General features: G+C 41.8%; 1 protein-coding gene across 1 annotated transcript in view; it reads right to left on the bottom strand.

The window, feature by feature from the left end:
• LOC124282177 (eukaryotic translation initiation factor 5B-like) overlaps positions 1–14,750 on the bottom strand; it is a 114,983-nt gene that overhangs the window by 97,347 nt on the left and 2,886 nt on the right. Inside the window, 13 exon segments of the mRNA XM_046718142.1 lie at positions 332–442; positions 2,356–2,463; positions 2,909–3,087; positions 4,168–4,386; positions 5,143–5,226; positions 9,888–10,038; positions 10,347–10,463; positions 11,093–11,205; positions 11,625–11,733; positions 12,093–12,234; positions 12,236–12,579; positions 12,868–13,002; positions 14,454–14,544. Coding sequence (XP_046574098.1) covers positions 332–442; positions 2,356–2,463; positions 2,909–3,087; positions 4,168–4,386; positions 5,143–5,226; positions 9,888–10,038; positions 10,347–10,463; positions 11,093–11,205; positions 11,625–11,733; positions 12,093–12,234; positions 12,236–12,579; positions 12,868–13,002; positions 14,454–14,544 — 1,903 coding nt within the window.

Raw genomic sequence — 14,750 nt, 5'->3', positions numbered from 1 at the left:
TCCTATGAACCAGGGATAGAAATTTTACAAGCCACAAGGGTTCCTAACAGAAGCAAAACTGGTCCTTATTTCTATCCCTGGTTCATAGGAGTGTCTTCCACCTTGATGACGGATATCATTTGGTCAACCATTTTGGGCTGTACATCTATTTGTTATCACTACTTGGACTAGAAGACATTCTTGGTAAATGTTTATCCTGTAAATCAATCCACTAATACACCTGTCAAATACACTGCCGACAAACCAGTGATAAAATTGCCTAAAGCATAGAACTATACAGGATACAAAGGGGAAGCACTGAAGTTATGTCACAGCTCCTAGCAAACCTCACCTCTTTACACATCTTTGTTTGTTCCATGATAGCTTCCACCGGCACATTGGTGGCTCCGATCTGCTGCGTGATTCCGCCAGCTTCCCCGTCCTGCACGTGTGTCCGCCTCAGCTGCAACAGGCAACAATCAGTGAGTGGCTACCACCACTGTCAACAACATTCTAGGAACATCAATGCTACCTTCATCAATATTCCAGGAACATTGAAGCAACCTTCATCAATATTCCAAGAACATCAAGGCAGCCATTAACAATATTCCAGGAACATCGAGGTAACCTTCATCAATATTCCAAGAACATCAAGGCAGCCATTAACAAAATTCCAGGAACATCAAGGCAACTTTCATCAACATTCTAGGAACATTGAGACAAACTTCATCAATATTCTAGGAACATTGAGGCAACCTTCATCAATATTCCAAGAACATCAAGGCAGCCATTAACAAAATTCCAGGAACATCAAGGCAACTTTCATCAACATTCTAGGAACATTGAGGCAACCTTCATCAATACTCCAGGAACATTGAGGCAACCTTCACCAATATTTCCAGGAACATTGAGGCAACCTTCATCAACATTCCAGGAACATCAAGACAACTTTCAACATTCAAGGAACTATGAGACAACCTTCATCACTACTCCAGGAATATCGAGGCAACATTCATCAACAATTCCAGGAACATCGAGGAAACCTTTATCAATACTCCAGGACATTGAGGCAACCTTCAACATTCCAGGAACATTGAGGCAACCTTCGTCAATACTCCAGGAACATTGAGGCAACCTTCATCAATACTCCAGGAACATTGAGGCAACCTTCAACAATACTCCAGGAACATTGAGGCAACCTTCATCAACATTCCAGGAACATTGAGGCAACACTCCAGGAACATTGAGGCAACCTTCATCAATACTCCAGGAACATTGAGGCAACCTTCATCAATACTCCAGGAACATTGTGGCAACCTTCATCAACATTCCATAAACATTGAGGCAACCTTCATCAACATTCCAGGAACAGTGAGGCAACCTTCATCAATACTCCAGGAATATTCAGGCAACCTTCACCAACAGTCCAGGAACATTGAGGCAACCTTCATCAATACTCCAGGAACATTGAGGCAACCTTCATTAATACTCCAGGAACATTGAGGCAACCTTCATCAATACTCCAGGAACATTGAGGCAACCTTCATCAATACTCCAGGAACATTGAGGCAACCTTCATCAATACTCCAGGAACATTGAGGCAACCTTCATCAATACTCCAGGAACATTGAGGCAACCTTCATCAATACTCCAGGACATTGAGGCAACCTTCATCAATACTCCAGGAACATTGAGGCAACCTTCAACATTCCAGGAACATTGAGGCAACCTTCAACAATACTCCAAGAACATTGAGGCAACCTTCATCAATACTCCAGGACATTGAGGCAACCTTCATCAATACTCCAGGAACATTGAGGCAACCAATACCCAGGACATTCATCAATACTCCAGGAACATTGAGGCAACCTTCATCAATACTCCAGGAACATTGAGGCAACCTTCATCAATACTCCAGGACATTGAGGCAACCTTCATCAATACTCCAGGAACATTGAGGCAACCTTCATCAATACTCCAGGAACATTGAGGCAACCTTCATCAATACTCCAGGACATTGAGGCAACCTTCATCAATACTCCAGGAACATTGAGGCAACCTTCATCAATACTCCAGGAACATTGAGGCAACATTCATCAACATTCCAGGAACAGTGAGGCAACCTTCATCAATACTCCAGGAATATTGAGGCAACCTTCATCAATACAGTCCAGGAACATTGAGGCAACACAATGACATCCAGACAAAACAATGAAAGAAAGCTTGAGCAATGATTCCTATAAAGGAAACTATGAAACAACCAGCGAGATAACAGGGGCTAACTGTTGGCCTATTCTGACTGGTTATCCATACACAGTGGCCAAGGGAGTTACACTCATCACACATCAGCAGCTGTCAGACACTGTTTTGTCTTACCTTGTCCAGGATCTTCGTCTTGCCTGTGTCAACGTGACCCAGCACACAAACAACAGGAGCTCGAAGAACATTAGTGGATCTCCTCTTTTCACATTCTCGAGCCCATTTCTGAATAAAAAAACACACCTAGTAGGTTCTTTCAAAGATGTGTTAGAAGGGAGTTTAATGTAACAGTGTAATGAGAAATAAAGTTTGAAAGGTAATTGTTACTGTCAAACTTTTCATCTGCAAACATGATTAACATGGGTGGAGTACCTGTGACAGTGAGGTGGTGGGGTCTAAAGATGAGGGAGATACATGTTGCAGTTATTGCCACACAAGTTTATAAGTACTGGATGCCACTGTTCCCCACGCAAACAGTCATGTGACCAGCCTTAATTGTCACTCTCTCCTGATTTTTCTGCCCATGCACTTGGATCTGCTGTGAAATCCTAAGTGTTTCCAGCGGGGAGGTTGGGAGGGCTTGGGTCAGGATAAGTATAAAATATCAATTTTACTTTGATAAGAAAAAATTGTCCTTTTTCAGTGTAGAGATCAAATGTCATCTACCCACCTCAACCTTATCCCTCCCCCTCTCTGTGGGAGTCAGGTCTTCATCAGATGATTCTTCACTGCTGTCCGTCTCTTCATCGCTGTCTTCATCACTCTCCTCATCACTCTCCTCCTCCGATTCATCCTCACCATCTTCCTCCTCCGATTCATCTTTAGCTGACGTTGATGGTTTTGCTGATTCTGGGGAAGAGACATATCTCACAGATGCAACTGATGTCTGACCCATTCCCTTCCACACATTCAATGTTAAACATTGCCACTGAAAGGAGCCTCATGACTTTCTGCCTTCGTAGGTTCAGACAAAGGTGGTGACAGTTGCCAGGGTGATGGGCAATATTCGAGCAAACAACAAGAATTTGTACAACAAAATATTTTGTAGTTTAAGACAGTTTAACACTTTGCAGTGAGGTGAAATTTGTTTTAGGATTGCATTTTCGATTACTGCACTAACATTGCAAAGCGCATGTGTGTGTGCGTGGCATGCCACACATGCATTTCCTTGTCAGACTAAAGCTGGATTTAGTGTTAAAACCATGAGATACCATGTCACAGTCACATGGATACCCAGCACAGACACGGAGACTTTGGACTCCATTGACCTTGCTATGAATTCTGAGCTGACCAGTCCTATTTTATCACCACAACAACAAGCACCATGCAGGGTAACAACAAGTACCATCTTTTAGCATATTTAGGTACAGCATGGCAGCCGGCCTCCTGCTCTCTGTGCAGTTGCTTCATACACTAGACCATGGAAGTTGTAGTCACAGTTGCACATTGATGACGGGCTCATTCTATAACCAGGAGTGACAAACTTCTGCAAATTGTGACAGTCATGTCAAAAAGGTAGCAAGCAAATCTTTCACTCAGGAGTCTAATATATTTTAGCTGCAATCTGTAAACTGAATGAGCAATCTCCCCTACTGCATATCATGTACAGTGGTATAATTGTACCCCACAAGGAGAGAGACTAACAATAAAACCCTTTTAATGAAAGGTAAAGTTTGTACACAAAACCCACAGCTCACCTATCATAGTTTCACCCATCAGCGTTTCACGTGTCATAGTTTTCGCTGTCATGGTCTCTTGTGTCATAATTTCAACAACTTTTGTCTCACCTTACAAAGGCCCACCTGTCATAATTCTACCTTTCTTGGTGTCACGGTCAGAGTTTCCCCTCTCACTGACACACCTGTCATTGTCTCACCAGGAATGTTTCATCAGGAATGGTCTCACCCATCCTAACTTAACCGGTCTCACCTGTCTTGGGTTCCTGTGTCGTCTTCTCTGGCTCCGGTTCCTCATCAGACACGTCCCACGTATCCTTCACATCGTCCTCCTCCCAGGAATCCTTCACCTGAGCAGCCGGTTTCTCCTTCCCCGTCTCCTTCCCCGTCTCCTCCACAGCTGCCTTCTCAGGGACGTTCTCGATCACCGGGGTCTTTTCCTCACACGGTGAAGGTGTCTGCTCCGTCTCCGCTGCAGGGTCAACACAATGTCATCAGTTTGGATGTTTCATGTCAGAGAGGTAGATCAGTTTTCTAATGTCAACTTGTCACACACAGAGACTAGGTTACAATGTGTGACATTCATTTCTGCGATCCTATATTGATGATCATTGTGAAACAGTACAGGGAAATAGCCATTTCCCTGACTCTGATGTAAAGATATCGATGACATGCTTCACAGATGTTCTTCCTGACATGCTGAGGAGTTTGATAAAAAGAATCACTTGTGAAGTGATGTTTCTAACCACCAGCTTTGCACAGATTTGCTCTTTATGGTGGTTTCAAAATATGCATACTGTTGCTAATCTCCAATTTCTTTGAACGAAAATACAAAATGCAATGGACTATTATTCCCTCCATGTCTGATTGAAAAATTGCGATCCTAGAAATATTTACTTGAATCAGAAGTCATAATCTTTAGCTGGTTTTGTACGTAAGTGTGAAGACTGAGACTTGAAGTATTTGTTAAGCCTAAACTGTCTTCCATTTCTCCCAGAGATCAGCACACAAGTGATCTGTGCTTCAAACCCACAATCACAGGTTTCTGGTGTACTTATGGTGCCGTAGACTACTGTGTAATCAAGGATGGCTGATGAGGAATCCACTCAACACATCATTACTGTGTAATGGATGACACTGATATTTTGCTAACAAATGATTTATCATTTTGGAATGACAGATGTATCGTAATGCCAAACGCTTGGCCAACATCAAGTTAACCACATACTCTTCTGGTGATCCTTCCTCTTCCGTTTGTCCCCATAAAACGGACGCTTCTTTTGAGTGGCGTCTTTATCAGGAATATCAAGACCTGAAACATGCAGTTATTTAGATAACATAATGTAGACAAGAGTCATCAGAAGATGACATATCCCCCCGGCCCCCACATCTTTGAAAGAACAAATCATCTGACAGTTACTTAAAGTCCAGCTTGATTTTAGACTGAGTGCAAATCGTTTCCATGGAAATCATGAAAAAAATAAATGACAAAAATCTGCAAATAGCAAAAGGCACCACTTTGGGATCTGCCTCACATATCTGCCAAGTTTTGCTGAAAGATATTAAGAAGTTTTCGCGTTGTGTTTCGGAAACAAAACCTACCCCTCCCTTTTGAGACTAAGTCCAAATTGTTTTCATGGAAACTGAGAAAATAATAAATCACAAATATCTGCAAATAGCAAAGGCACCACTTTGGCATCTGCCTGACATATCTGCCAAGTTTTGCTGAAAGATATTAAGAAGTTTTCCAGTTGTGTTCGAAACGGTAAACCCATCCCTTCCTTTTGAGACTAAGTCCGAATCATTTCCATGGAAACCGAGAAAATAATAAATCACAAATATCTGCAAATAGCAAAGGCACCACTTCAAGATCTGCCTCACATATCTGCCAAGTTTTGCTGAAAGATATAGAGAGGTTTTTGAGTTGTGCTCCGAAACGGCCCACCCCTCACTTTTGGGATTAAGTCCGAATCGCTTTCCATGGAAACCGGGAAAATAAAAATGCCAAAATCTGCAAATAGCAAAAGGCACAACTTTAGGATCTGTTTGATATATCTACCAAGTTTTGTTGAAAAATATTATACTGGTTTTTGAGTTGTGCTCCGAAACTTAAAGCAATCCTTACTTTTGAGACTAAGTCCAAAATGTTTCCATGGAAACCAAGAAAAATAAAAATGCCAAAATCTGCAAATAGCAAAGGCACCACTTAAGGATCTGTTTCATACATCTACCAAGTTTTGTTGAAAAATATTGAACGGTTCTTGAGTTATGCTCCTGAAACGGCCCACCCTCACTTTTGGGATTAAGTCCGAATCGCTTCCATGGAAACCGGGAAAAATAAAAATACCAAAAAATCTGCAAATAGCAAAAGGCACAACTTTAGGATCTGTTTGATATATCTACCAAGTTTTGTTGAAAAATATTATAATGGTTTTGAGTTGTGCTCCGAAACTAAAGCAATCCTTACTTTTGAGACTAAGTCCAAAATGTTTCCATGGAAACCAAGAAAAATAAAATGCCAAAAATCTGCAAATAGCAAAAGGCACCACTTAAGGTTCTGTTTCATACATCTACCAAGTTTTGTTGAAAATATTGAGCGGTTCTTGAGTTATGAACGAAGCCCACCCCTCACTTTTGAGGGACTAAGTCCTAATCGTTATGGAAACCCGGAAAAATAAAAATGCTAAAAATCTGAAATAGCAAAAGGTACCCACTTACAGTTCTGTTTGATACATCTACTCAAGTTTTGTTGAAAAATATTGAGCGGTTTTTGAGTTGTGCTCACCCTCACTTTTTGGGATTAAGTCCTAATCGTTTCCATGGAAACCGGAAAATAAAAATGCCAAAAATCTGCAAATAGCAAAAGGCACAACTTTAGGATCTGTTTGATATATCTACCAAGTTTTGTTGAAAAATATTGAACGGTTTTTTTGAGTTGTGCCCGGAAACGAAAGCAATCCTTACTTTTGAGACTAAGTCCAAAATGTTTCCATGGAAACCAAGAAAATAAAAATGCCAAAATCTGCAAATAGCAAAAGGCACCACTTAAGGTTCTGTTTCATACATCTACCAAGTTTTGTTGAAAAATATTGAACGGTTCTTGAGTTATGCTCCGAAACGCAAGCCCACCCCTCACTTTTTGGGATTAAGTCCGAATCGTTTCCATGGAAACCGGAAAAATAAAAATACCAAAAATCTGCAAATAGCAAAGGCACCACTTAAGGTTCTGTTTGATATATCTACCAAGTTTTGTTGAAAAATATTGAACGGTTCTTGAGTTATGCTCGGAAACGGCCCACCCCTCACTTTTGGGATTAAGTCCGAATCGCTTCCATGGAAACCGAAAATAAAAATACCAAAAATCTGCAAATAGCAAAGGCACCACTTAAGGTTCTGTTTGATATATCTACCAAGTCTTGTTGAAAAATATTGAACGGTTCTTGAGTTATGTCTCGAAACGAAGCCCACCCCTCACTTTTGGGATTAAGTCCGAATCATTTCCATGGAAACCGGGAAAATAAAAATGCCAAAATCTGTAAATAGCAAAAGGCACAACTTTAGGATCTGTTTGATATATCTACCAAGTTTTGTTGAAAAATATTGAACGGTTCTTGAGTTATGCTCCGAAACGAAGCCCACCCTCACTTTTGAGACTAAGTCCAAAATGTTTCCATGGAAACCAAGAAAAATAAAATGCCAAAAATCGGCAAATAGCAAAAGGCACCACTAAGGTTCTGTTTCATACATCTACCAAGTTTTGTTGAAAAATATTGAACGGTTCTTGAGGAAAAGTCAGTCAAATGTCATAAATCAAGGGAAATTCCTTGCATTATATGTCAATAACACCTTTGGTATATACTGGCTGAAGGACCTCATCCCAACTCTATAGCTTCACGACCAACAAAAACTTCAGCTTGTGATGTCTGAGACATACGCAACTAGCATATCTGTAGTCTCTAGCATAGGAATCTCACGTCATTGTATATCTGTAGCGTCGGGGGACTCATCTTGTTGTATATCTGTAGTGTGGGACTCACCTTCTGGTATATCTGTAGTGTGGGACTCACCTTCTGGTATATCTGTAGTGTGGGAACTCACCTTCTGGTATATCTGTAGTGTGGGACCCACCTTCTGGTATATCTGTAGTGTGGGACTCACCTTCTGGTATATCTGCAGTGTGGGGACTCACCTTCTGGTATATCTGTAGAGTGGGACTCACCTTCAGGTATATCTGTACTGTGGGACTCGCCTGGTATATCTGTAGTGTGGGGACTCACCTTCTGGTATATCTGTAGCGTGGGACTCACCTTCTGGTATATCTGTAGCGCGGGACTCACCTTCTGGTATATCTGTAGTATGGGACTTGCCTTGTATATCTGTAGTGTGGGACCCACCTGGTATATCTGTAGTGTGGCACTCACCTTCTGGTATATCTGTAGTATGGGACTCACCTTCTGGTATATCTGTAGTGTGGGACTCACCTTCTGGTATATCTGTAGTGTGGGACTCACCTTCTGGTATATCTGTAGTGTGGGAACTCACCTTCTGGTATATCTGTAGTGTGGGACCCACCTGGTAGATCTGTAGCGTGGGACTCACCTTCTGGTATATCTTTAGTATGGGACTCGCCTGGTATATCTGTAGTGTGGGACCCACCTGGTATATCTGTAGCGTGGCACTCACCTTCTGGTATATCTGTAGTATGGGACTCACCTTCTGGTATATCTGTAGTATGGGACTCACCTTCTGGTATATCTGTAGCGTGGCACTCACCTTCTGGTATATCTGTAGCGTGGCACTCACCTTCTGGTATATCTGTAGTGTGGGACTCACCTTCTGGTATATCTGTAGTGTGGGAACTCACCTTCTGGTATATCTGTAGTGTGGGACCCACCTTCTGGTAGATCTGTAGCGTGGGACTCACCTTCTGGTATATCTTTAGTATGGGACTCACCTGGTATATCTGTAGTGTGGGACTCGCCTGGTATATCTGTAGTGTGGCACTCACCTTCTGGTATATCTGTAGTGTGGGACTCACCTTCTGGTATATCTGTAGTAAGGGACTCACCTGGTATATCTGTAGTATGGGACTCACCTGGTATATCTGTAGTATGGGACTCACCTGGTATATCTGTAGTGTGGCACTCACCTTCTGGTATATCTGTAGTATGGGACTCGCCTGGTATATCTGTAGTGTGGCACTCACCTTCTGGTATATCTGTAGTGTGGGACTCACCTTCTGGTATATCTGTAGTGTGGGACTCACCTTCTGGTATATCTGTAGTAAGGGACTCGCCTGGTATATCTGTAGTGTGGCACTCACCTTCTGGTATATCTGTAGTATGGGACTCGCCTGGTATATCTGTAGTGTGGCACTCACCTTCTGGTATATCTGTAGTGTGGGACTCACCTTCTGGTATATTTGTAGTAAGGGACTCACCTGGTATATCTGTAGTGTGGGACTCACCTTCTGGTATATCTGTAGTATGGGACTCGCCTGGTATATCTGTAGTGTGGGGACTCACCTTCTGGTATATCTGTAGTATGGGACTCACCTTCTGGTATATCTGTAGTAAGGGACTCACCTGGTATATCTGTAGTGTGGCACTCACCTTCTGGTAATTCTGTAGTGTGGGACTCACCTTCTGGTATATCTGTAGTGTGTGACTCACCTTCTGGTAAGTCTGTAGTGCAGGGCTCATCTTCTGGTATATCTGTAGTATGGGACTCACCTTCTGGTATATCTGTAGTGTGGGACTCACCTTCTGGTATATCTGTAGTATGGGACTCACCTGGTATATCTGTAGTGTGGGACTCACCTTCTGGTTTATCTGTAGTGTGGGACTCACCTTCTGATATCTCTGTAGTGTGGGACTCACCTTCTGGTATATCTGTAGTATGGGACTCACCTGGTATATCTGTAGTGTGGGACTCACCTTGTGATATGTCTGGGGGAATGTATAGGAGACTTACCTTGTTCTCTCATAGCTGTCAACATCTGGTTGATCTTCTGCTGGTCCCGCTTCTGCTTGGCATTGAGCAGCTTGCCCTCTGCCTTCAGTCGGTCCTTCTTCTCCTTCTCTTTCTGCTTCTTCTTCTCCCTTCTCTCCTTCTCCAGCCGCAGCTGTGGAGCAACAACAGCGTCACACTCAACACACACTAGAAGCCATCCATTACAACCAGTTCACACTACACCTGCACCAGTCCCCAATAACAAACATGTCCAACACTTTGTAATGATAAATAATAAACAATAACACTCTTGATGTATTTAGTACACGGACAAAGTCCATTTAAACCATATATACTTTTCAAAGCAAAGAGTTCTCTGAAACAAGGTCTCAGTCAAGGTATCACTGGAAGAGTAATTATGACTGGGGTGAAAGTGGCCCATGATTAGCAGAGTGACCTCCCTTGAGCATGTCAACTCACCTGTTCCTCGTGCGCCTTCTCCGCCTCTTCCTCCAACCTGATTCTCTCCTCTTCTTCTTGCCTCAACTTCTCCTGTTCTTCTTGAATCATTTTCAGATGGGCTTTGATGGCAGCCACCTGCAGATGGAGAGACAAGGGGTTAATACAACCACCTCTCTACAGTCAGTGAGTTTAGGTGTACGCTGCACTCAGCAATATTCCAGCTATATGGCGGCAGTCTGTACATAATAGAGTCTGATCAACAGTGAACAGTGCTGTGATCAACCAAGTCAGCGAGTCTGACCACCCAATCACACAACTCTCTACAGGCACATTCTTGACTACAGTGAGGAAACAATTCGAATTTCAGTATCAGCGTCAGACAACTATTCCTGGACTATGCTGGATGCCATCAGTCGTCTCTTAGTTGCAAACCATGGGTTCTTGAAGATAAGTTCTAACCCAGATCTCACAACCAGATTAAAACAGATAGTAACTGTGACACATTGTTTCTGTAATTACTATATTTCGACTGAGAGTCGAACAATAAGAGCTGGAACAATGGTGGTTAAAAAAGAAACTTCTGGGGTCTAACTATATTACCGGGTAGGGAGCCTGACCCTGGGCTTACATCACACCAAAAACAGCATTTTGTGAAGATCACTATTTCACCATGGATATCCAACAAGCACCTGATCTACACTTCATACAAGGACAACGTCCTGAAACCTGAACATACGCTGCAGCTTCTCTGTAGCCACACGTACCTTCTTGCTTGGCTTGGTTTTTTCTTCCTTCTCTTTCTCTCCTTTTTTCTTTTTCTTCTTCTTTTTTGTCCCTTCTTCTCCTTCTTCTTTCTGGTCCTCTCCTGCATCATCACCTACATTGCGTGAAAAACATCTTGATAAACCTGTCATCTGCAGGAAGGCTTTACTGGACAAGAAATCATCATTTCCACACCCTATAATTCCCCACTTGACTGATTATATGTGATGATGGTTTAAGTGTTTATCATTAACAGATCAAAAGGTACTGTGGGTCTTCAATAAAATCTGATTAGCAGATATTGCACTTGAACTTAGTAAATATTATTTGGGAAGGAATTGTTATAATATCACTAGAGACAACAACATTTTGAGTCAAGTTATCAGAGGCAAAACATTGTGTACGCATAGTGTGTGGGGTGGGGGTTGGGGTGGGAAGTTGCGGGCACCAGAAATGGGCATCATACACTGCACCACTGTGGAGTCCCCTTGTTTGACACCGAGGGAGCCTGATTCCCTCAACACTCAGTTCTACCTGGTAATAGCTCACCAGCTGGCTCTGTTCCTTCTTCTGTCTTCTCACCCTCTGCTTCTCCTTCCTTCTGCCCTTCCTTCTCTCCATCCTTTGAGGCAGACTTCTTCTTCTGAAACATCATCATTTAGATAGTCACAAGACACTTGACACTGATCAGTCAGCTCTCAGATATTCACAACACATCTGAGTTTAGTAAATCCACCCTCAGATTCACAATACACCCGACGCTCATCATTTGCGGTCTTAGCTGATATGCCCTGACAGTTTAACATGTAAAAATCCTGTGTACTGTGTACTTTAGTAGTATGTCATTGGCTTCCTACAGTTCTATCTTATGTTTGATTCTTGGGCCACCCCTAGACACTGTAGAAGTTGTATAACAATGCCTGTCCAGACCCTCAGAAGGGAGTTTTCATTGTCACAATTTTTAACCACTTTGAACATAAATAAATCACTGAATAAACGAACCTGTAACTTCTTCAGCCGTTCACGTTCCTTCTTCTCCTTCTTCTTCTGTGCTGCTGACTTGACAGTGCTCCCTTCCTCTTCATCCTCCTCCTCATCCTTTTCCTCCACCTTCTCACCTTCATCATCTTCTGCCTTCTTCTTCCTTCTTCTTCTTTTTCTTCTTCTTGTCTTCATATTCAGCTTCCAAATCATCCATTGTTACAACTTGGCCTTCAGTCGCTGAAGGACCAGCCTCATTCTGATCTGTTTCCATGGCAACACTATCTTCTTCTGCTTTCTTCCCCTTCTTTCCTTTCTTCTTCTCTGCAGGTTTTTCAAGAGCTGCTAAAATTGCATCAATATCTTCTTCTTCTGCAGTTTTGGCTTTCTCTTTCTTCTTGGTCTTCTTGTCTTTTTTAGATTTGGCTGTACTTTCCGTGACAGATTCAAGGACAACACTATCAGTTTTTGCTTCTTCAGTTGGTTCATCGTCACTTTTTGCCTCATTCTGAAACAGAGTGCACTGTTTATGTACAACGCAAAGCCGAAACAACACTGTTCATTTGTCACTTGAAACATCAAAAACGAACATCCCTATTAACCTTCACTTCAACTACTACTACTACTACTAAAGAATCCTGCACTCCAAACTTACTTCACAAATTATGTCCTGAACATTTGATGCAGTTACTGGATACTGGAAACCAACTTTGCCTCATAATTCCAGCTGGTGTGCCCGAAAGAATAGTTACAACCTACTTCGCCGTCATCGTCCTTCATCAGCATGTGAACCTACCTCCTCATCATCGTCCATCATCAGCATCTGAAATGAGGCCATAGGCTTCTTCCCCTTTGATTTCACCACAACCTCTTCAGCATCGTCTTCCTCTTCTTCATCACTGGACACAGCCTTCTTCTTCTTCTTCTTGTCCTGAAACATTCAACATAAGCACACATCAAATTACACTGCCATTATATGCTTTAAGATGTGATGTTTTCATCTGCTACTATAACAAGCAAGGGGACCTACTCTATTTTGTAACAGTGGGGTCCTCACACGATCATTTCATATCCAATGTTGCAGTGGAGTATGTCTCAACCAGACTTACACTAATCTGGTTCCAAATTTACAACATTCAATCATCATCATGTAAAATCGCTCACTTCTGAGAAATAGTAAGACATTAGTCCATGAGCACATCCGATTACCAAATGGAAGGACAAATAACCACCATGATTTCCAACTAGCCTGATGCCTCAACAGTATAATATATTGTGAAGGACATTTTGGGTGCCCAGCTAAACATGATTTCGACAGCCATTCCCAAGATGGCCACCATTTTTAAAACTTTTTCTATGGGTTTTAGAAACAAGGTTCTAACACAGAATGTGTTCATGTCCAATGACTTTAATTAACCAATGTCTCTTCAGCACTATATTCACACAGTCTGTTATGATATTTGTATATCAATAAGACAAGAGACAGGTGTGGTCATTCAGCAATGACCATAAAGATACTAAGCATTGTATGGGAAGTTAACATATAGAGGATATTATATGAGTGCCCATGTCACACTATGTTTACGACACAAGTGCCTAAATGTTGGTATTTTCTGAGCGAGAGCGAGGGATAGACCGATATTTAGGCACAAGTGTCGTAAACATAGTATGATATTGGCACTCATATAATATTCTGTTTATTACCGAAGTCATCAAATTGAAGAAAATAAACCCAAATATCTACCTTCAAAAACAGGCTGGCTACCCGCCATCACTGCATGTAAAACGCAACGTCACAGAAGAAACGTGACGTCATAGCATTGTTCATGACGTCACGTCACCATGACAAAGTGATATTTTGGCCTAGGGCATTGTATGAAAAATATGAACCCCGATATGTTCACCCTTGTAGGTAATAAAACTTCTTAATGTAAATATGCCATTTTATTTGCTAATTTAGCACAGACCCATATGCTCTTACTGTACTATGCATTATGGATGTCTATTTTTTTAAATGATAACATTAGGCAAGTGTGAAGAGTCACCTGTTACTATGCATGACTTCATTGATTATGTTGCATTGTTTGTCACACTCTGAGACACATCATTCAAGTAATATTGTCCTTCATGTCACATGCCAACCAGAGAGAAGTCTCTGAAAGAATCAGATTTCTACCAAATCTTGACTACTGTCTAAAACCCAGTCAAAAGCACCCCTCATATGGATGGTCTGCACAGACTACTTATAGAATGATCTGGATCAAATGGAACAATTATCTAAATATATTAGACTTATCATTTGTGTGACTGGTCATGGACCAAGATAGCAGAGAAGAATCAGAAACTGTTTGACTGGCTGTGATGACAGCACATATATCGCACCTTCTTCTTAGCTGGTTTGACATCTTCACCATTCTCTTCCAACTTCATATCAAGGGACAGAGCAGCTATTTCAGATGCCACGTCGTCTTCACTGTAAAACATTATTTTCATAGGCAGGAATTAATCATAAGGCGAGGTCACAGAAACATCAGTTAAACAGATATGTACATGACTTGTATGAGTGCTTGAAGCAGGGGTGGAAATAACTTAAAAATTGCTAGTGTACTCCGGTACAGTGGCACATGTAAAATCACTTGCCCTGATAATTCTTCCACTATACCGGCCGATTTTCTTGTT

The sequence above is a fragment of the Haliotis rubra genome, unplaced genomic scaffold (genome assembly GCF_003918875.1).
Source record: "Haliotis rubra isolate DU_JTF1 unplaced genomic scaffold, ASM391887v1 Scf294, whole genome shotgun sequence".
Classification (NCBI taxonomy): Eukaryota; Metazoa; Mollusca; class Gastropoda; order Lepetellida; family Haliotidae; genus Haliotis; species Haliotis rubra.
Note: the sequence above shows the minus strand (reverse complement) of the source record. Positions and strands in the feature narration are given on the sequence as shown.